The sequence below is a fragment of the Crocodylus siamensis genome, chromosome 5 (assembly GCF_052110815.1).
Source record: "Crocodylus siamensis isolate JL-2025a chromosome 5, ASM5211081v1, whole genome shotgun sequence".
In the NCBI taxonomy this organism is placed as follows: domain Eukaryota; kingdom Metazoa; phylum Chordata; order Crocodylia; family Crocodylidae; genus Crocodylus; species Crocodylus siamensis.
Window position 1 is genome coordinate 126621715 of NC_143399.1, and position 21868 is coordinate 126643582.

General features: G+C 43.9%; 1 protein-coding gene across 6 annotated transcripts in view; it reads right to left on the reverse strand.

Annotated features, from left to right (window-relative positions):
- The window catches only part of GOLGA4 (golgin A4), a 99535-nt gene that overhangs the window by 56588 nt on the left and 21079 nt on the right, over positions 1 to 21868 (reverse strand). For 5 of the 6 annotated variants that reach the window (XM_090050262.1, XM_090050260.1, XM_090050261.1 and 2 more), the window contains 6 exons: positions 12728 to 12793; positions 11152 to 11466; positions 9498 to 9545; positions 7373 to 7429; positions 5683 to 5781; positions 4997 to 5135 (listed from right to left, as the gene is read on the reverse strand). In XM_090050262.1, the coding sequence (XP_089906388.1) occupies positions 4997 to 5135; positions 5683 to 5781; positions 7373 to 7429; positions 9498 to 9545; positions 11152 to 11466; positions 12728 to 12793 (724 nt within the window). The remainder of the gene's footprint in view (positions 1 to 4996; positions 5136 to 5682; positions 5782 to 7372; positions 7430 to 9497; positions 9546 to 11151; positions 11467 to 12727; positions 12794 to 21868) is intronic. The other variant, XM_090050258.1, reaches the window with a different exon arrangement.

Sequence of the window (21868 nt, forward strand, 5' to 3'; positions counted from 1 at the left end):
ACATCTATTATAAAAGGCAAAAAGAGGGCACAGGGAACTACAGACCACTTGGCCTTACCTAGATACCCAAGAAGTTACCAGAGCAAATCCTAAGGAAGACCATTTGCAAGCATCTGGAGGAGGGAAGGCTGATTACAAGCAGCCAGCATAGATTTATGAAAAACAAATTGCATCAAACAAACCTGACCACCTTCTTTGACAAAATAACTGCTTGGGTGGATGAAGGGAATGCTGTGGATGTAGTGTATCTGGGCTTCGGCAGGGCTCCCGATAAGGTCCCACGTGACCTTGTCATAAACAAATTGGACAAATGTAGGCTACGCAAAACTACCACACAGAGGATAAACAATTAGTTGCAAACAAAAGGTAATTATAAAAGGATCCATGTCAGAATAGCAGACGGCTTCAAATAGAGTTCCACCAGGGTCTGTCCTGGGGCCCAGTGCTGTTCAATGTGTTTACTGATGGTTTGGATGCTGGCATAGAAAGAGTCTTGGGCAGGTTTGCAGATGAAACAAAACCAGGAAGGACTGTGAACACAACACTGAAGGATATCAACAGACTGGAAAGCTGGACTGAAGCTAACAACATGAAGTTCAAAGTTGACAAATGGAGGTGCTACCTGTCAGAACAATCAAAAATACAAATATAAAATGGGTGACACTTGGAGGGATAGCAGCACTGTGGAGAAGGACCTGGGACTCTTGGTAGATCACAGACTCAGTATGAGTCTTCAGTGTGGTGCAACTGCACAAAAGGAGAACGTAGTTTTGGGATGCATCAGTTGAAACACAAGGTGAAAGACATGGGAGGTGACAGTGCCTCTCTCTACCAAGCACTGGTTAGGCCTCATCTACAGTACTGTGTGCAGTTTCAGGCCCCGCATTTTTAAAGGACATGGAGAAGTCAGAAAGTATCCAGAGGCAGGCAACAAAGATGATAATGGGCTTGCAAAGCAAGACAGACAAGGAGAGGCTGAAGAAGCTAGGCATGTTTAGCTTGTGGAAAAGGTGCTTACGAAAGGACATGAAAACAATTTTCAAATACTTGAAGGGCTGCCATTAGGAAGAGGGAAAACACCTTTTTTCTCTTGCTGCAGAGTGGAGGACATAGAACAATGACTTAAAAGTTGCAGCAAAGCAGGTTTAGACTACGTATCAGGAAGAACTTCTTATTGTTAGAACAGAGAGCCAGTGGTATAAACTGCCAAGGGAAGTTGTGGACTCTCCATTATTGAAAGCATCCAAAGAGAGACTGGACAACCACTGGTCAGTGATGATACAGGCATAGCAATGCCTACGTTCCACTATGGATATTTCCTATGCTTCTGGGTTTTGCTGGTTGCCACATGGGGCTCAGAAGGAATTTCGCACCCCCACTTCCCTGCTACATGTGGTGGTTGATGTGTGCATGTTGCGTTTTTTTGTTGTTTTGTTTTTAAACCTTCCACAGAGGCATTGAGGAGTTTGAATGAGATGTGCCAATGCTCCTGCTGGGACTTAAAAGGTCCTGCCCCTCTGCTTAGGGTCAGACCAACTGCCATATTCAGGTCACAAAGGAATTTTACATTAACAATATTTTACAGAAGCAAGACACTGGATGCTGTGGTTTCACTTCTTCACTTATGGAAGGTTTTGGTGTTGTGTCTTATGTTGTGCCAGGGTTGACTGTAGTTTTACCAAGAGGTTAGATTATGGATTTGTGTAGGATGGTTTGGATAGGAATGAGCCTGGCTTAGGCAGGGGTTGCACTAAATGACCTCCAGAGGTCCCTTCCAGACCTACTTCTCCAATTCCTGACAACCATTTAGGAACATCAAAAAATGTATGAAATGTTCAATCATTACAGTAAAATAATGCATGTTGTCAAGTTGAATGCATGCTTGGTAAGAAAAATAAAAGTGCACCAGATTTATTACAAATCATCTCTTCAAGAGCAATCCTTCAAAAAGGTCTTCGGGACCTTGTAGAATATAAAGCCTCAAATAACATTAACCTAAACTGAAACATAATCAAGTTTAACAACCTATTCTAAAAATCTGCAACTAATTTGAGGGATCTGATTAACCAAAAATGGAAGGAACGGAACAATGTCTGAGACAACAGAAGTCATGGTATACGAGTACAGAACTCGCTCAAGTTTCACTACTTAAAAAGCCATAAACATCACATCCCACAAGAACTTCCATGCCAAAGATGTGACTGAAAGACACCGCAATTTTTAATTTGGCCTGCCTTCTCTCATAATATCCTTGAAAACCAGAGTCAAAAAGCTCATGTGATTGCAAGTGTCTCTCACAAATCCAAAGCATGAGATTCCTGTTTTTCCAGGGCTGTGCATGATAGAGTTTAAAAGTATACAGTCAGCAATATTGTTCACTGCAGGGCGGAGGCCAAGTTTATTATCGCACAGAGCTATTTCTGTTTGCATACGACAAAGAAATGGATATCCTGAGTCCAGATATTACTAAGAAGCACATATAATAGAGAATATTACAAGTTGAGCCATAAGGAGAAGATGGTATCATCTGAAGGAAAGAGTCTCATGTTACAATTTATAAATTGGTAGATGATGCTTTCATATTCTATATATATATATAAAAAGTGCTTAGAGTCCATTTGTCTGCGTGCATGTCTGTCTGTAACACTCTTGGGGGGCATGGCTCCAGCCAGTGGGGTGTCAAGAATGATGGGCGAGGCAGGGCTTCAGCGGAGGGGGGGGTGGCAAGGGCTGGACACGGTCAGTTGCGGAGCGGCAGCAGCGTGGGGCAGTGGGTAGCAGCAGCCATGTGCAAGCTTCCCTCCTGCCCCCCACTCCTTGGAGGCAGCGGCAGCACAGGGTGGTGGGTGTCGGCACTCTGTCCCCACCCACCCACCCTCAGTCATTCTTTACGGGCAATTCACTAGTATATCAATAACGTCTCTTGGTTACAAAAGTTACAGCCCAGGCATAATCCTATTAAAAGCATTTGTAGGTCTTCTGTTGCTCAGCAGCTTGCTTACTAAGTTAGTAATGAGTAGATTGTGAGTTCAATGCTGGCTGTAGGCCTGAGTTTCAGCCTGAAAGCACAGCCCTGGTGGGCTTGAGAATGTTCTTCAGTCTTCACAGGCAAGGTCAACTCCCAGACTACTGTACCTGACAGCACAATTTGGGTAAAAGGTGAGCAGCCAACAGTGGCAGGTTTAAGACTATTCAGAAAAGCTAAACAATATGGAGTGCTGAGATAGTTGGCAATGTGATTCCAGAGCCACTGGCCATTATTTTTGAAAAATTGTGGTGGTCAGAAAAGGTCCCAGACAACTGGAAAAGGGCAAATATAGAGCTTATCTTACAGAAAGGCAAGAAGGAAGATCTGTAGACCTACAGATTGATAAGGCTCACCTCAGTCCCTAGAAAAATCATGGAGCAAGTCCTCAAGGAATCCATTTCTAAGCACCTGGTGATTAGGAACAGTTGGCATGAATTCACCAAGGGCAAGGTATGATCAACCCATTTGCTTTCTATGATGATGAGATAACTGGCTCTGTGGATGGGGGAGAGAAGTGGATGTAATATACCTTTGTATAGCAAAGCTTTTGATATCGTTTCCCACAACATTCTTGCAAGAATGCTAAGGAAGTACAGGTTGAATGAAAGGATAATAAGGTGGATAGAAAACTGGCTAGATCATCGGGATCAAAGGGAATCAATGGCTCAATGTCTAGTTGGCAGCTGGTATCAAGTGGAGTGCTCCAGGGGTCAGTTCTGGGGCAGGTTTTGCCCAATACCTTCATCAATGATCTGGAAGATGGGATGGGGTGCACCCTCACCAAGTTTACAGATGACATCAAGTTGAGGGGAGCAATAGATACACTAGAAGGTAGGGCTAGGCTTCAGAGAGACCTATACAACTTGGAAGATCGGATCAAAAGAAACCTCATGAAGTTTATAGAATAGAACAATTCCATGCACCAGTACAAGCTGGGAACAGAGTACCTAACTAGCAGGTCTGTAGAAAAGGATCTGGGGATTACAGTGAACAATAAGATGAATATAAGTCAACAGTGTGCCCTTGTTGCCAAGAAGGCTAACAATATACTGGGCTGCATTAGTGGGAACATTACCAGCATTCAAGGGAAGTGATTATTCACCTCTTTTCAGCATGGGTGAGGCCACATCTGGAATCCTGTGTCCAGTTTTAGGACCCCCACTACAGAAAGGATGTGGAGAGAGCAGAGGGCAGCAAAAATGGTTTGTGGGCTGGCGCATATGACTTCTGAAGACAGGCTAAGGAAACTGAGGGTTTATTTAGTCTAGAGAAGAAAAGACTGAGGGGGCATTTAACAGCAGCCTTCAACTACATCTGAAGAGTGGTTCCAAAAAGGATGAAGCTAAACTGTTCTCAGTGGTGGCAGATGACAGGACAAGGAGAAACAGTCTCAAGTTGCAGCAAGGGAAGTTTAGGTTAGATATCAGGAAAACTTTTTAACCAGGAGAGTAGTAAAGCAGGGCAAAACGTTACCAAGAGAGATGGTGGAATCTCCATCCTTGCAGGTTTTTAAAGACCTGGCTAGACAAAGCCTTGGCTGGGATGATCTAGTTAAAGAAGGTCCTGCTTTGAGCAGAATATTGGACTAGCTGACCTAATGAGGTCTCTTCCAACCCTAATCTTCTGTGATTCTGTAAGCCCTGCAAATCAGACTATTTAATAGTCCAGACACCATGATAAATGAGCACTGCCTTTTCATCTTTCACAAGGCAAGGATTAAAATGAGACGGTAACTGACAACCTCTCTAGAAATCAAGAAATAATCACGTAATCAAGTCAAAGAACATCTTTGAACCTCTCCCCCATACTCCCATGTAACTTCAGACATGCTATGTTATCTTGGAACAGACCATCTCCTTCTGGAGAAACTCTTTAATGCAAAAGCCTGGGTTCCAAGTTGCCAGGATCTTTTCTACCCACATCAACTCCAAAGCCTCTTTAAAAAAAAAAATAAAATAAAATGCCTACCAGTACCTCCCGATTCCCACACATTTTGTGCATTGATTTCTGTTGTTCGACTTTGAGCATTTGGTTCTGACTGAACAGCTGGCTCAGGTAGCTCCGTGTTTATTTGGCCATTTTGTAACCGCTGTTTCAGCAAGGATACCTAAACAAAATATCCTTTTGGTGAAAAATGAAGCAATACTAGATACAAATACTTCTTTATTGTTTTCCTTTCAAAATAGCAAGATGTTTTAGTAAAACTGGTAGCTCAAACACAAAGGCGAATTCTTTTTGATGCAATGTTCACAACACATTTTTAAACACTGTTACTGTTCCAATTATCCTAAAAACACCATTATGCTGATATGTGGAAAGAAATGGGACACTTCCACTATATCAGTTTTGCAAAAGCCTCATGAAAACTTACATAACTGAACATCTGCTCACCTCATGGCCATAATGAGAAGGGGTATCTGACTTGCTCATCACAAGGCAAGTATATTTCTTGAATGAATATGACTTCATAAAACTACAATTGCTAGTATTATACCTTTTTACTACTTCTGGATCACTACACAAAGTTCACGCAGCTTTATGGAACACCAATGAGTTATAATACCTAGGTGAAAATGTCTGTCTTACAAGTAAAGAAGCAAAAATTTCTCATGATAATCACAGCAAATAATTCAAGAGCATTTCTTGGATGTTACCTGAGTCTGCAGGACACTAATAACCTGATCCTTTTCTTCTAATGAAGCATCAAATTCCTCCTGGAGATGTTTTTTGGCTTGTTGATCCATTTGGAGTTCCTAGGGACAAAGATGCATTTTAAATATAAAATGAAAAGGTTGGTTAGAAATAGAACAACAATATCATAAAGTAAAAATATGAAAATCTTAAAGCAAGTATTTAAAAGGTTGACTGAAATATTATTTAAATGTGCTTGCAATTTCATTGCGTCTAGAACATTATTCAAAAGTGAATGCTGATTTTGTAACAAATCATACATATAAAATGTTCCAGTTTTTACAATTATATCTCCAGTCAAAAATAGCAATTTTTTTTTTATGACAAAAAAAAACAAAACAAAACAAAAACCAGGCCTTCTCCTTCCTTTATCAATTGATCAAATTCACACTTGCAATAGGATTCTTTCAGGCCTACTCCTGAAAACTGTTCCTCCACATTCAGCCATCCTTGGGAACTGAGGACTGGACAAGAGACCAACATCAAAGTTATTAACAGATTAGGTGAACACAAGCAGTTGCAGCAGGCTACAAGTACTGCCTTAGCACAACCAAAACACTTGTATTCTAACCTGATATCCCTTTAACAACAATAGTGGCCGATCTCAACTTCCATTCATTCCCAGGTCTCTCAAATGAAAAGGTTAACAGAGCACTCATAATTTTATGTAAAACAGTTACTGAGGTCAACCAGAAGACAGAGTGGATTTCCAAGAGAAGCACAGCTTAAGCTTTCATAACCAGCATCTTACTTCTTCAGATACTGTAAAGGGACCACAGGAAGCAGAGCTTTTAAACAAAAAGCACTGCGTAGAATATAAAGGATAGGGAAGAAAGTGGATAAAAAGTGGGGGGGGAAGTACTGGGAAGGGTGGGTAGGAGAGAGAAAACAAAGCTGCTAACTCAGAGGGACACAGGGGTTTTAAAAGCTAATGGAATAAGAATCTGTAGTCTTGGGGTCTTTATACACATGCTCTGGGAGTGGGGGAGGGGAGGCATGAATTAGAGTGGCTCCAAGAGTTGCTCTAATTCAGGGGTTCTATGAAAATTAAGTCTTCCCTTCCTGTCAGTCACATCCATCCATATGCTATAGTGGTCAGAGGCATACCCCTGTGCCACCACCTCATCCCAGGTGCTCAATGAGCTCACTATGCCTCAGCTATTCAAAATGGATTTTCAAGTCAAATGCCCATTAAGATAATACTCGATCCCATTTTCTAGGCGTAAGATGAAAGGGTTTTTTGGGTTTTTTTTTAATTTTCAACTGCTGTTATGCTACATCAATACTGTAAAAAACCCACAAAAAAAACAAAAACAAAAAACCTACCACATCCTAGAAACCGTTCTTTTCTAAATTGAGGTTTATCTATGCCCTTTTTTCCTTTGACACTTAACAGGAAAACACAGTTAATCAGTGCTGAACCGTACTTTGTTTTAGAGTAATACAGCAATGGTCGCGCTGAAAAAAAAAAAGAAAGGTAAGGGCAAAAGTGGACAGAAATAGTAAAGAAAAATCCAGTGTAGTAAAGAAAAACTTACGTCAGTGATATTTTAATAATTAAATACCGCAAATGGAAAAGCAAGATGCATATTTAAAGAAAACTCCTCTGTACATATTGTACAAATAAAATATTCAGCCAATGACAGAAGTTACCTCTCGTAGTTCTCCAATTCGTCGAAGTGCTTTATCCTGACTCTGGCTCAGTATACCCTTAAAAAGGAAAAGCAGAGTTTTTTTTAAATAATTTTGAAAATATTTATGCATAGCCTAAGGATTTATATTCTCTCTCTACCTTGCAAACTAAGTCACCTGCCTACTTTAGTTCGCCCAAGTATTAGTACAGAAGTGCTTACTTTAAAATTCTAAGCAGTGTTATAAAGTCACTAATTCCTGCATCAGGCCCCACAACAAAAGAAAGCAGGAAAGCAGCCAGCATGCCAAAGAGCCACTATCCTAAAAATAAAGTTGTCTCTTTTGTGCTTCATTATTTAGATTAATTGTACAAAATGGGTTTCCGTTGTACATTTTTACTTGAACTTTTGATTTTATACCATGTATTCTTCTCCATTAGATTGCCTAGCTTTTCTAGATGCTCTCTCACAATTTCTTTTTCTCCTTGAGGCACTGGAGATTTTTTTTAATGTATGTTTCATTTTCCCTTTCAACCTAAGGGTTTCTCTAAGTTTAATTTCAATTTCACAAGGAGGATGTTTTTATTTTATTTTTAATTACAGTTCTATATATATGCTTAGCACCCCTGCCCCCCACAACTATTATTTTTTCCTCCATAGGATAAGTCAGTGGGGACCAACCTTTATTGGCAGGTGTGCCAATTTTTCCCCCGTTTCCTCCCTCAGTGTCACTCTGATCCCTTTCCTTTGCCCAATCTGCTGTTCTGCTTCTTACACTACCTCTGCTGCACTACCTTTTCCCTTCCTAGTCTGTTGTGTGCCACACAAAGGCTGCCTATGATACTTGTGACGTGCTTCCTGAAGGCCAGTCACCTCTGGGATATGCAATGGTTTTCTATTTTTCTTCCTACTTTTGCTATGCGCTTGGTAGGCAGGCTTCAAAAAGCAGTTATTCCTGTTCAATTCCAGAAACAAAAGCACCCTCTGGAACCCAAGCCAACCCCCTAAGACTCCTCTGAAGCATTAAGTACGAGTAGTGCAGTGCAGAGGTGGACAACAAGTGCAGCATGAATCCCACAAGTGGCACAGGCTCCCTCTGTGTGGGGCACACAGTAGATAAGGGAGGGCATAGGCAGCAGACAGGGAGCAGAAAACAGAGCAGCAGATCAGGCAGAAGAAAGGAACTGGAGCGGCACTTGGAATGCACAGAGCTAATTTGTGGTATGCTTACCAAAAAGGTTGCCCCTACTGGCGCAGTATATGAAATAACTGTGATGTCCCTTCCCACAGCAAATTTTCAAGAGTGCAAAATTTGCCTACTAGACTGGTAGGTACGTGTTTTAGATTTATTTACCATATTTGCTTGAATTCACGATGGGTTCCCTCCCCACATTCAACATGTGGAAAGAAGCCCCCTGTCTTGAATACAAATACAAGGAAAGGGGAGGCAGCGGCTGGGGGAGCAACAGGCAAGGATCAGGCTGTCTGCACCTCCTCCAGCAGCTTTTCCTGCAGTAGCAGTATGGGGGGGGGGAGGGGTGGCACAGATTTAAGACAATAATTAGATTCTATACAGGGACATATATAATACATTTATACCCTTTTGCATGTACAGATCTAATGGGGGGGGGGATCTTAAATTTGAAGTCATCTTGGATTCAGATAAATATGATAATTACAATCCTACATTTTGTGATGTATAAACACTAGGAAAGAATTCTATTATTAAAAAAATGGCAAGGAGACCACAACACAGGAGACCAGACACACTATTACACAAAGTACAAGAATATCCTGATTTTTTTTTTTTTTTTTTTTTTTTTTTTTTTTTTTTAAGTATAAGTAGTATGGAAAAAAAGTCAGAAGACTAGATAGTCTTGTAATCCATACTGGATATAATACACTCACTTTACTTACCACCTCTGAGGAAGGCATTTATTAAAGGCAATTCAGTTTATTTAATACACGTCTTTTTTTTTCTTCATGATGTAGCCCACAAATAAATTAAATATTGCTTTTAAAACTAGATTATTCTACCTCACATTTTTAAGATTGCCAGTATAATGCAAGTATATTTTACTACACAAGGAACATTAAAAAAATTCAGAACAATATTCAGGCAATAGGGGATGAACAATAACTCTTACCTGAAGCTTCTTCCTTTCTCTCTGGCTAGCTTGATAGGCAGTTACTAGCTGAAAATACAGAAAGAAAGCAAAGTGATAACTAAAAACAGCTCCTCTTATCAACTTAAAGTAAATTTAAATCACTTTATGAACCTATATCACCTTCAAGTGAACTTGTTCATAGAATTCTGACTAAACTTTAAAATTGTTTAGTCAAAAAAAAAATATCTGGATAAATCCATAACAGATTAATTAAAATTTTACAATACAATAAATGTTTTACTGTACAGAACTATATGCACGCACATAAATTTAAACATTTCGCAAAGAGGAGCTCCTACAGCACTGAATAACTTACCATCCACCTCACATATACCCAGCAAAAGTGCTAGACAAAGAGAGACTGTAAACAGATCAAGTTTCCCATTGTAAGTCCACAAAGACTTCATGAATAATTGCATTATTCAGTTTAATTAAAATTTGGTGATGTTCACCCAAGGATTTCAAAGTTAGCTGGCCAACAATGTAGTAATGGGACTCAGTAATAGAATGTGAACTTTTCAAAGTGACTGGCTGAGAATTTTCCCAAGGATGGGTGGGGGTAATTTGGTTCCATTTCAACAAATTCAAGAGGTTTGATCAAAAAAAAAAAAGTTCAAAATAATTGCAATGTCAAGTTGATTCAATGAATCTCTTGAAGTAGCTTTTGTTTCAGAACTACCTTCCCATTTCAAAATTTTAATCTTTTTTAGATCACGTTAGATAACATTAAAAGATCAAATCTCTTCCTTGACTGTCAGCTCAAAATAAAAAGTCTGAGATAGACTTTTCAACCTGCCTGAGAATGATTCTCCTAAGCAAGTATTCCACTTAATCCATATACACCGCATCAGAGAAAGAGACAAAATTTAAGCATCTCCACGACCCTGGGAACAGGGGGAAAAACATTATATGCACGGTTCTAAAACAGTGGTACTTGACCTCTGGAGGACAGACCAGATCCAGCTGAAAGAGCTGTGTCATCTGGCCTTGCGAGCTTCCCACTGGTTCAAAAATTTTAATACTACCACCATTCCCTTTAAGACTGTCCTGTCCTTTGAAATTATATCTTAATAGAAGCACAAAATGGAGGCTGTCTGGAAATGCCAACATATATCCCATGCTGTTCTGTCCCATAAAACAGACCAGCTTAAATAAATAAATAATGAAACCAGTTCAAAAGAAAACTAAGATTTATTTTTTATTTTTTTTTTTACAGAGAGAATTTAGGTGCTAATGAACAGACCATATTCAAAGTTGCATGGATCAAAGAAACCCTAACTTTAACAAAAATTGTTGCTAGAGTTAAAAACTCATTATGTGTACCTGGTTAAAGTCTTAGCTCATTGGATTATAGCTACTTGCTAGGAAACCGGTGAAAACATTTTCTATTGCATCATCATATTCCTGAACTGAAAATCATCATTGTTACTGATGCCTATTTTTTTTTTTTTTTATAAATTGTATATACATGCATCTTACTCCTTTCAGTAGTAACCAATAAATATTCAGTACACTTCTTCCTAAAACTCAATTACTGCAACTAAACTGATAAGATTTCTTCCACCCTTTCAGCCTTCATTGCCATCACCCTCTTCATTCCCCTCTTTAGGAAAGTCAAGAAACATTTTCTGACCTCTGTGTATTTTCCTCTGTAGTTGCCTAAGCTACGTTCCATCCTTCGCAACCGTTGTAATAACTGTTCCTTACTGAGGCTGTCCATGTTTCCCAGCAACTCTTCTGCCTCACTTTCAACATCAGAGGGTGGATCAAATGTGGGACTAGCGGTGTCAATGTCAAGTCGATTCAGTGAATCTCTTGAAGACGTTCGTACCAGGGACTCTTTAGAAGAAGAACGAAATATGGACTCTTTTACTGGACTTCGAAACAAAGATTCCATTGAAGGAACCCGGAGCTGAAGCTTCTGTGCAAAAGACTGAGTATCACTCAACTGCAAAAATAAAGAAATGGATTACTTTGGCACTACTTTTCAAGAAATTGGATTTAATAAAGACGTAAAGTATAAAAACACTGAAAACATAACATCTTCACGAATGATTTCACAGAAAGAAGCTAAACTGAGCGCTGCCCTATTACTCTGAATTAAACTTCCAAACCAAACACTTAAATGTTTATAAAAAAATTATGATTATGCAATAATTTATAATACTTAATTCCTCATTAGAAGGAAGCCAACTACTTTGTTTATAAACAAAAGCCTCTAATATTTGCACGTAATATTTGATGTAAAAAGTAGAATAATATAAGGCCAAAAAGAGGAAGTATTAAAACAACAATACTTTATACCAGCGTTACAATGCATTACACATTTATGTTTCTAGCAACGCAGACAGCAAGTTTATTTTTAGAAGTATTTGTAAACTAATGTTCAATACAGTGGTTTGCAATCTTCTGGGATGCAAGGCACCCCTCAAACTTATCTGAATTTAGTGGCATGCCACTTCAAAAACTAAATTTATTTTATTACAGTGACTATTTCCTCAGAGAAGGGTCGGGAACTGATGTGGGGAGGAGCACGTGCTTATCCCCTTGCACAGGGGCAGAGACCAGTGAATGCTTATCTCCTTGCATCTTGCAGTATGCTTAAAAGGATCGCAGGGCACCCCAGGGTACCATGGCACACCAGCTGAAAACTGCTGGTTCAGTCTTTGTGAAACTGACTTCTATACTTTTAATACAGGATTTTTCATCACCTGAGTGGAGTTATTTAGCAGCATTCAATATCTTCTAAACTTATATAAAACAAAGCAGTCTTGCACTTTCATTCAGCACCCATTTTCCTCTTTACATAATCAAACTTTCTTCTGATGCAAAAACCGCTCTGAATCCATTCAATGTGCTTTCAGGCTTTTGAAAAAAAGATGGAAGACAGCACAACTGAATTCTTATGCTAGTCAAATCCACAAATAATAGCCTAGTTATCTGGGGTAAGGCCACTGACCTGTCTCCAGAGGTACCTATTTTATTAAAATGTGTTACTGGAAGAAAAGCAAACTTAAGTAGTTCAACGTATCTCCTTTTTCCAAAATATCTTTCATAGCCCTTCCACAAGTACCTTAAAAAAATCTTGCCACCCATCACTGAGCTGTGGAGCTTAAAATGTTTACATTTGGTATGAAGATGTAACATGCAAACATAAGTCATGTCAATCTGTAACTTTAACACAATGGAATTGGTACACAAAAACATACCTGCGGGGAAGATGGTTCACTGTCATTGTTGTCTGCCAATCTGGGGGCTGTTTGCTTAGATACATTCTATGGTGAAAAAAAAAAAAAATATATATATCTCAAGGAAAGGAACAATACCTTCTGCATTTATTACAGACAGCAGTCAACTTATGTCCTTATAAATGTTTTAGTAAACAAAATTAGTACTTTCTTTTTATTCTTTATTAAGGTGCCATCATGCAGACTGCAGGTAGTATATTAAGTTTCAAAAAAAAAAAAAAAAAAAAGGCTGCTGAAATATACAAAACTACAAAGCAGCTTTGTGTGCACAGATTAGTGAGACAGCGACATCTCTTCTTAAATTCCTATTAGAACTTATACTCATAACTCTTCATGAAAAAAATTACCAAAACACAACTAGAACTGATAGCAGGAAGTCTCATCAGCAGGGATCTGGGTTTTCCATTTCCCATGGAAAAATGGAGAAAACACGGATTTCTCTTTTTAGCAGAGAAATCCACGGATTCTCCACTTTTGCAAAGAAATCTTGCAGGCTGGCACAACTCCAGCCTGCAAGAGCCAATTGCAAAAAGGGCAGGAAACCCCCACCCTGGCCAGAGGTGGAGGGAGGGGGAGGGGCAGAGCCTGAGCCTCTGAGGCAGCCAAGGCCAGGATCAGGCTCGCCCTTTGCCCTGGAGCATGGAGGTAAGTGGGGCTGTGGGGCAGGGCTGGGAAAGATGGTTGGGGGCTGAGGGAGCGGGGGGTGCTGCTGGCCCCAGGTGGCACACAGCAGCTGGGAGCAGGGCTGGGGGATGAGGGCAGGGGTGCCCCTCTGCGGCGGGGCTTTGTGGGAAAGCAATGGGGGGGCAGTGTGGTGGTGCCCGCTATGTGTGGGCCACACACATGCCGCACTGCCAGCTGCCTGGGGAAGGGGGAGAGGGAGGCTGGCATGCAGCCAGAGCACAGCTGTGGCCAACACTGCAGCCACAGCAAGGGATGGAGGAATAGGGTGGAGCTGGGGCTCGGGCTTGCACACAGCGGCCACTGCCACTTACTTGGAGGGCCGTGATAGTGGTGACGGCTGCTGCCTCCAAAAACTCCCACTGCCACCGTGGAGCTGTGCCTGAAGCTGTGCGGCCGGCCGCCAGGCAGCAGCAGCGGCAGCGTGGTGGTGGCCAGGTGGCACACAGCCATCCCCACCACCACCCCACACTCTGCTGCTGCCGCTGGCCACGCAGCTCTGAGCACAGCTTTGTGGCGGCAGCGGGAGGTTGTAGAGGCAGCGGCAGCCACTGCTGGCACGGGTGGCTGCTGCTGCTTGCCTGCGGGGCTGCCCATGCCACTGGCGATGGCCACCGTGTACAAAACCTCCTGCTGCCACCACAGAGACGTGCTTGGAGTTGTGCGGCCGGGAGCAGTGGCGCAATGCAGTGGTGGGGCTGGGAATAGCTGCGTGCCGCTCAGCCACCACCATGCTGCCACTGCTGCCTGGCAGCCGGCCGCACAGCTCCAAGCACAGCTACACAGCAGCAGCAGGAGGTTTCGTACGCAGTGGCCGTCACCACTGGCACTGACAGCCCCACAGGCAAGCAGCAGCAGCGGTGGCTTCCTGTGCCAGCTGCTGCCTTCGCAACTCCTGCTGCTGCCGCAGAGCCATGTTTGGAGCTGTGCAGCCGGTGGCAGCAGTGCAGTGGTGGGGCTGAGAATGGCTGCGTGCCGCCCGGCCACCACCACCCCATGCTGCTGCCACCAGCCACACAGCTCCAGGCACGGCTCCACAGCAGCAGTGGGAGGTTTTGGAGGCAGCAGCTGTCACCACCATCACAACCCTCCAAGTAAGTGGCAGCAACTGCTGCATGCAAGCCCAAGCCCCAACCCCAGCCTCAGCAACCCACCCGCGTCCCCATCCCTCCCCATGGCTGCAATGTCAGCCAGAGCTCTGCTTTGGCCGCATGCCAGCCTTCATCTCCCTGTCCCTCGGGCAGCTGGCCAGGCAGCATGCGAGTGGCCTGCACATGGCAGGCACCACCACACTGCCCCCGTATCACTTGCCCACAAAGCCCCTGCAGAGGGGCACCCCTGCCCTCACCCCCTGGCCCTGCCCCCCACTGCGATGTGCCGCCTGGGGCCAGCAGCACCCCCTGCTCCCTCAGCCCCCAACCATCTTCCCCAGCCCTGCCCCACAGCCCCGAAGCCCCACTTACCTCTAGGATCCAGGGGCAAAGGGCATGGCTCCACAGTGGCAGCACTTGCCCACAAAGACCCCCCAACCTGCATGCAGCCGCCACTATCCCACGCTGCCATGGAGATATGCAGCCAGTTGTGGAGCATGCTACTGCATGCAAGCCCCCCATTTCACCCCCTGGCCGGGCAGCACATATGTGGCCTGCACACGGTGGTTGCCACTGCACTGCTGCTGCTGCACCCTGCGCCACTTGCCCACAAAGCCATTCAGGTGGCCATGGGATGGCAGGGCAGGGCACAGTGGCAGAGCTGCGGTGGCAGCCTCCATGTGCGAACCTCCCGTCAGGCCGGTTGGCATGCGTGTGGCCCACAGAGTGGCATCCCTGCCCTTACCCCCCAGCCCTGCTCCTGGGCACAGGGGCATACGCCCCCACTTCTTGATCTACCCTCCCAGCATCTTCCCTTTCCCCCACCCTGCCCCGCCCCTACCCCCCCAACACGCTTTACCTGCTGGGGTGGGTGTCAGCGGGTCCAGTCTGGGGGGCTGCTGAGATAGTGGGAGGGGAGTGCAGGGTACCAGCAGCACTGGGAGGGGCTTTGTGGGGCTTTAATTTTTATCATGGATTTTGGGTATTTAACCAGAGAATTTGCAATTTTTAATCACAGAAAACCAAGATCCCTGCTCATCAGTGACCAATATTTCCCTTACAAACACTCGGGCTGAGAACAGTAGATAATTTTCTTTAATATCCACACATTCAGGGGGGAGAAAAGCTATGTAAAAATGAACCTTGGTTTGACATTGCAAACCAAGTGTTTGTAGACTCAAAGTTCACAGAAAAAGTGATACTTTCAGAAAACATATGGCATGCAAAATTTAAAAGTCTTCCTCAACTCCAAATGAGAAAGCAACAGAAAGCAATCAAAGAAAAGTTTTATCTTTAATAGTTTAAATTTCCCTTCCCCTCCTTTCTCTGCAAGATTAGCTGTATAAATCAAAACATTTTATGCTATTCGGACTGAAGTAGTAAAAATACTAAAAACTTAAGGATGTGAGGGATGTTCAAGGAAAGAAATTACAATATATCCAAAAGAATCAAAAAAATGAAGCATTCATTTAAAATAAAACATTAAAAATGTAAAGAGGAGGGGGGTTTTTTGTTTTGTTCTTAGTAAAAAGTCCTTCCCACACATCTTCATGTTGACTTTGACACAACACGCAAAATAAAGGTATTCAGATATCATCACAACAGCTTACTAGGCCATGAATTTAACATAAAACTTAATTCTACTGGGTAAAGGAGGAACACATGAGAAAAGCAAAAGATCCATCAAGTGGAAGAGGCTTCTGCAGGAGTGCATGAATGGGATATTTCAAAAAATTAAATATTTTGCATAATTGCTTCTATTTCATCCAGGAGAACACAAAACACCATCAGACTCTCCCTGTGCCTGAAAGCTTGCAAAGAACAATTTTTCCAACTATATAATTGGTCTAATAAAAGATATCATATTTAACCAAAGAACCCTGTCTGAATGAAATGCAGGTAGTCCTGGAGAGAATCCAGAACACTCAAAGAACCCAGACAGAATGTTACCCATCCAAACTGAGCTGGAATAGAACAAGAACACTCTTAAGCCATATAGACGATTCACTCATTTTTGGCCCCTGTAGGTCAGGACTGTTCAATTGGTTGGTCCCAAGGTCCCACCCAGCCATGACTTCTCCTATCACTTCAGTCATATGCATAAGTGGTAGGATGAAAGTCCACGTAAGGTCTTTGCAGTGGTGTTGGTGGGTATGGAGGGGGCACATATTGTCCCTGCAGCATTACCCAAAGGTACAGCCTAAATGCAGCTGAACAGCCCTTCTGTGGCTTATCCCAACTATCCCAAAATATTGTGTTCTCTTTGACAGGACTGTACTTTAAATAGGCATTTAAAAATTCTCTTGAACTATTACTGAACTATCCCTACAACACTTCTCCACCTAACTTCAAATTTCCAGCATGCTTCACTCTGCCTATTTAAAACTACAAGGCAGCCATAACAACTGCCTTGGCTGTTAATTTTCATTTTCTATCCATGAAGTTGGTAGAGCTAGGGAGATCTCAATAAAATAAACCCTCTATTATATTATTGTTACAACACAAATGCTATATTCAGTGCCATGCTGGAAGACCACCCAAAGGCAACAGGAATCTGACATAAGACATGCCAGTGACCATCCAATGGATGCAACACGAAGCCATACAGTTTCAGTACATGTTCTGGAAAAAGAAAAATGTAAGCACACTTTTTTAGCAAGGAAGCTTAAATTGATTCTATCAATTCAAATTAATATCTGTATATTTATTTAAAAAAAAGATCTGACAAAAGAACAGCCTCCATAGAGATTGCTATGAAATGCTGCTTCAAAGTTCAAACCAAGACTGTGTAAACAGACAGTCATTTGAGGCTGCCCTGGTTGTCTTGGAGTTTGACCTGGATCAGAACAAGGTGGCACAATCATTTACACACCTCCCAAGCTGTATTGCTGCTCCTTTGCCACTAGGCAGTCAGCAAAAGCACATATATAAACACAACGTCTATTTACAGCCCAAGATATCTACTACAACTTGAAGCTCTTTACTGTAATTATCAACTAAAAGTTCATCTCAATAATGCTGTTTTGAACTGAAGTGTTGTTTTGCATTAGTGACAGGTGCAGAAAGGATTAATGCCTAATTTTACATACTACTTGGGTATTAAAAACTGGACCATTACACAGTTCTAGTTTACAGCAATTTTAATATATTCCAAGGTCAAGCTCATTCCTATCAGCAAAGTATTTTGGGATCCACAGATGGAGGGTGCCAGGGCAAAGGTCAATGTTTTTTGTTTACTGAGACTAAATTAAAAGGAAGATCTCTGGAATTTCACAAGCATTGAACCCAATTCTAGTGATGGCAGGCTTTCCTGCTGCTCAACAGCAGGACTCTCCACCCTCTTACCCAGAGCAACATGACACTGCCAAACCCAGCCACAACTGCAGGTCTCAGTAACCCACAAAAATCCCTTAAAAAAACCCCAAGAGGTTAATGAAGGTGACTGAACCCAAGCCAGGCCCTTCCTGTGGACCCCAGGGAATCCAACTTTATAGTTTCATGTTTCTAGGGTCGGAAGAGACCTGAATATATCATCAAGTCCGACCCCCTGCCCTGGGCAGGAAGGAGTGCTGGGATCATAATACCCCAGCCAGATATTTATCCAACCTTCTCTTGAAGACCCCCAAGGTAGGGGAGAGCACCACCTCCCTTGGAAGCCCACCCATTCCAGAGCCTGGCAGCCCTAACCATAAAGTAATACCCCCGATAGCTAGCCTAAACCTGCTCTCAATCAACTTGTGGCCATTATTGTTATCCCAGGTGGTGCCCGGGGCAACAGAGCCTCACCTGTTTTCCGCTGGTCCCCCCTGGTGAATTTATAGCTGGCCACCAGATCCCCTTTCAGTCTTCTCTTGTGGAGGCTAAATAAATTCAGGCCCTTTAGTCTATCCTCGTCATGCCTGGCCTGCCCTGCCCACCAAGTAAACACGGGCAGCAATCAGGCAGCTTGCAGTTGGCTGTTATCCCAATCAGGCAATGCTGCCTGATTGGCAAACAGGGCCCAGCTGTTATATAAAAAAGACTGGGCCCTGAACAACAGAGCAGCAATCTGCTGCCAGCCAGCTAGAGAACACCACCCAGCTGAAGCTGCTGCTGAACATCCTGGAGGTAAGGGCTAGGTGATGGGAATGGAGCAGGCCCCCCCTCTTGGCCCTGGGCTTGACTGGAAGCTGCACCCTGCTGGGGACAAATGGTCTGGCAGGACTGTTTGAGGCAGGACAGTCCTCCAGAAGTGCCAGGCCAGTTACCACCCTAGTGAAAGGCAAGTATGGGGCACCTTCTAACCCCAGCTCCCACATCCCTGGTGGGTAAGATCTGGACAGGGGGAGCCCAGGCTCACTGCGAGCACTGATACAGGGCCCAGGCCAGGTGGAGGGACCTGTGGCAGCACCCAGGCTCACAGCACAGCCTGAGGTCACAAGGGAGTCAGATGGGGGCCCTGAGCCTTGGAGAGCAGTCAGGGAAGCTCCCAGGCAAGGGGATACTAGTTAATTTAGTGAGTGTAGTGGAGCCCAACGTGAGGGGCTCAGGGATGGGGCTCAGAGCCAATGAGAGAGGCCTGCAGCCCAGGGACAGGGCTTAGAGCCTGAGCATGGGGCTCAGAGCCTGAGGATGGCGTGTAAAGCTCCATGTGGGGCCTGGGCCCAATATGTGGGGGCCTGAGCCCTGAGTATATATTAGAATGTGATAAGGCCAGATGTGTCCCATGCCTTGCAAATGTCCCCTGGCCTAACAATAAGGGAAGGTCAGAGTTGTGTACTTGGGCCCTTGTCACTAGGGAAGATAAATGGGCAGCCTCCCACCTGATTAGCATCTAGTAATCATTACATCAAGGTGCAGAAGGCAAGCTAGGTGGGCGATTAGCCTGTAGACAAGTAAGCAGGCCTATGTTTAATTACAGTAAAGCATCATGAAGGCCCACAATGGATGTTGATGCAATGTGATTTCTGCCCAGTGCTCTGAATGGCTAAGTGAAGAAATGAAGCATGGGTAAATGGCAGAAGTAACTAAAACTTTCATGACAGGCAGCTCCTGAAGAGGTGATGGTCTAGTTACAAGTTGCAGCAGAATTGAACACAGTATCTTCCTGTGGTTCCTGCTGAAGCCTAACACAAGGAATGGCCTCCAAATCTGGTACTCAACAAGGCCAGCGGGGGAAATGGTTCCCCAGACCCTCAACACTTCACTAACACCTAGGAATATAACACAGACCCCTTTTTTTGACGAGCCTTCATTGCCAGCCACAAGCAACACCACATAGTATTAAAATGGCATATGATCAGGGCAAATGGTGTGGGTCTTTTAGTTCTGAAAGGGTGCCACTGTGTACCCTCTTCTGCCCTGGGTGAGTAATGTAATGACCATCAGCCACACAGCAAACCCTAGCCAGAGTTGGGACTGGCTGGCAGGAACTGTCTGTCAAATTCCACCTTGGTTGGAAGTGGTGTTGCCTGGCCCAATAGCACGTCAAGCACAGATGGCTGTGCATTGAGGCCACTGAGCCTCTGTGGTCTTTGCTTACGTCCACTGGGAAGCTTGAGCTGAAGGATGGTAGTGTCCAGTTCTTCATGGAGTTAAGTACTGATGGTCATTTGGGGTGGTAACAGTTAAGGCCCTTGGGTCTTTGCCACTTTCCCTTAAACCTTCAATCTCAAATAGATCTAATGGGTGCCTGAGCCAAAGATGGTACGGTCTGGCTCATTTTAGGCATCAAGCACAACATTCATTTGAGGGGGTCCAGGTCTCTCTCTTAGGCTAGGGACAAACAATCAAAAAGCCCAAGCTTGGACTGATTCACTCCCTGCAGGTTAGTCTGAGCTGTGCATCCTTACACTGATTAACTGGACAGACATTCTGTTAAACCACAAAATGCAGCCACATGCCTGCAGTGGCTCAAGCCAGAAGCCAGGGGGTGCTAGAGCATGCCTGCCAGCCACTGCCAAAAGGAAAGGAAGAGAGACTCCCTCCAAGGTTCTCATTCCTCCCTGCTAGAACAGAGGGGGCATGATCAGGCACCAGCCAGGGCTTGCACAACACATGGGATGCCAGTCACCAGCCTGGGGGCAGAGGGAGCAGCTGCTGCCAGACTGAGAAGTGGGGATGGGGGAAAGAGTCCTCTCTCAGAAGCAAGCATGTATTGAACACAGTAATTAGCAAAGCATAAGACAGGAAACTACCAAAAATGTTCGCCTAAGCTAAGATACAGCCCAGTAAAACACAGCATACACAAATTACTCTAACTTATAATGTAAACTAGGAAGACAAGAATTAGTTTTACTAATCCTGAGGGCAGAGCGTCTCCTTACCACCAGGCATTCACAAAGGCTTTGTTTAGGTATTCCCACCTTTTACACATTCTGCTTTATAATGTAAATGTAACTCCCTGCCTTCTTTGGTGTTGCTAAGGGAAGTTGCAGACAGCTTCAACTGCAGCATGTGTGATGACTGTCAGGTCTTTGCTAACACTTCCCACCTCTCAGTCTGGTCCTGCAGGTTTTAGCTCTGATCTCACAGGTGCCGGGTTTGGACCTGCACACACGGGGCTAGCTTGCCTCTCTTCTCCCCTCCCCCCCCCCCCCCCACAGGTGGGGCAGACCTACCTGGAACCAAGCTAGAAGTGGTGCTGACTAACCTGATGGACTGTTAAGCACCCTGCCTAATTTCCTTGGTGCCAGGATTTCACATCCAAGTTCTGCTATCCCCTGCTGTGCTGTTTCTCCTTTATCTTGCCATTTTGCATCCAACCCGCCCCCTCCTGTGGCACTACTTTTCTCTACAGTTGGGTAATCTTGCAATGATTAAAACAACCAGGCAGTCAACACAATGGCTGTGAGAATCAGCAGGGGGAAACAACCCTGTTGAGCTAGACTCTAGTCTGGCACTGTGAAGAGACCTGAGAAGTGAAGAATAAGTGAGAGGTTCCCACACCACTGGTAAAATACCAGTAGTCTTCATTACTGTAAATTAGAGATGTCTCACTCTATAAAGATCAAAAGTAAAATTAAACCATATACAGGCCCTTATACCCTAAAACCAGGGGTTCTCAAGCCCCAGGCCACAGCAGGTAGGCTGCTGGACCACAACTGGCTGTGGGACAGCAAACCACAGTCCCCTGGAACTGGGCAGAGAGGCCATGGCTCATTCCACAGGGCCTGCAACAACAGAGGGTTTGCAAACTTCTGGCTAGAAATTCTGGCAATGGTCAACTGTGACTACTGGGCTATGGTCTGCTTGCTGGGCTGCAGCATAAGAACTTTGGGAACCCCTGCCCTACACAGATACTCCCTCAAGTCCCCTCATCTCACACTTTATCCCCCTTCCTACCCAAAGG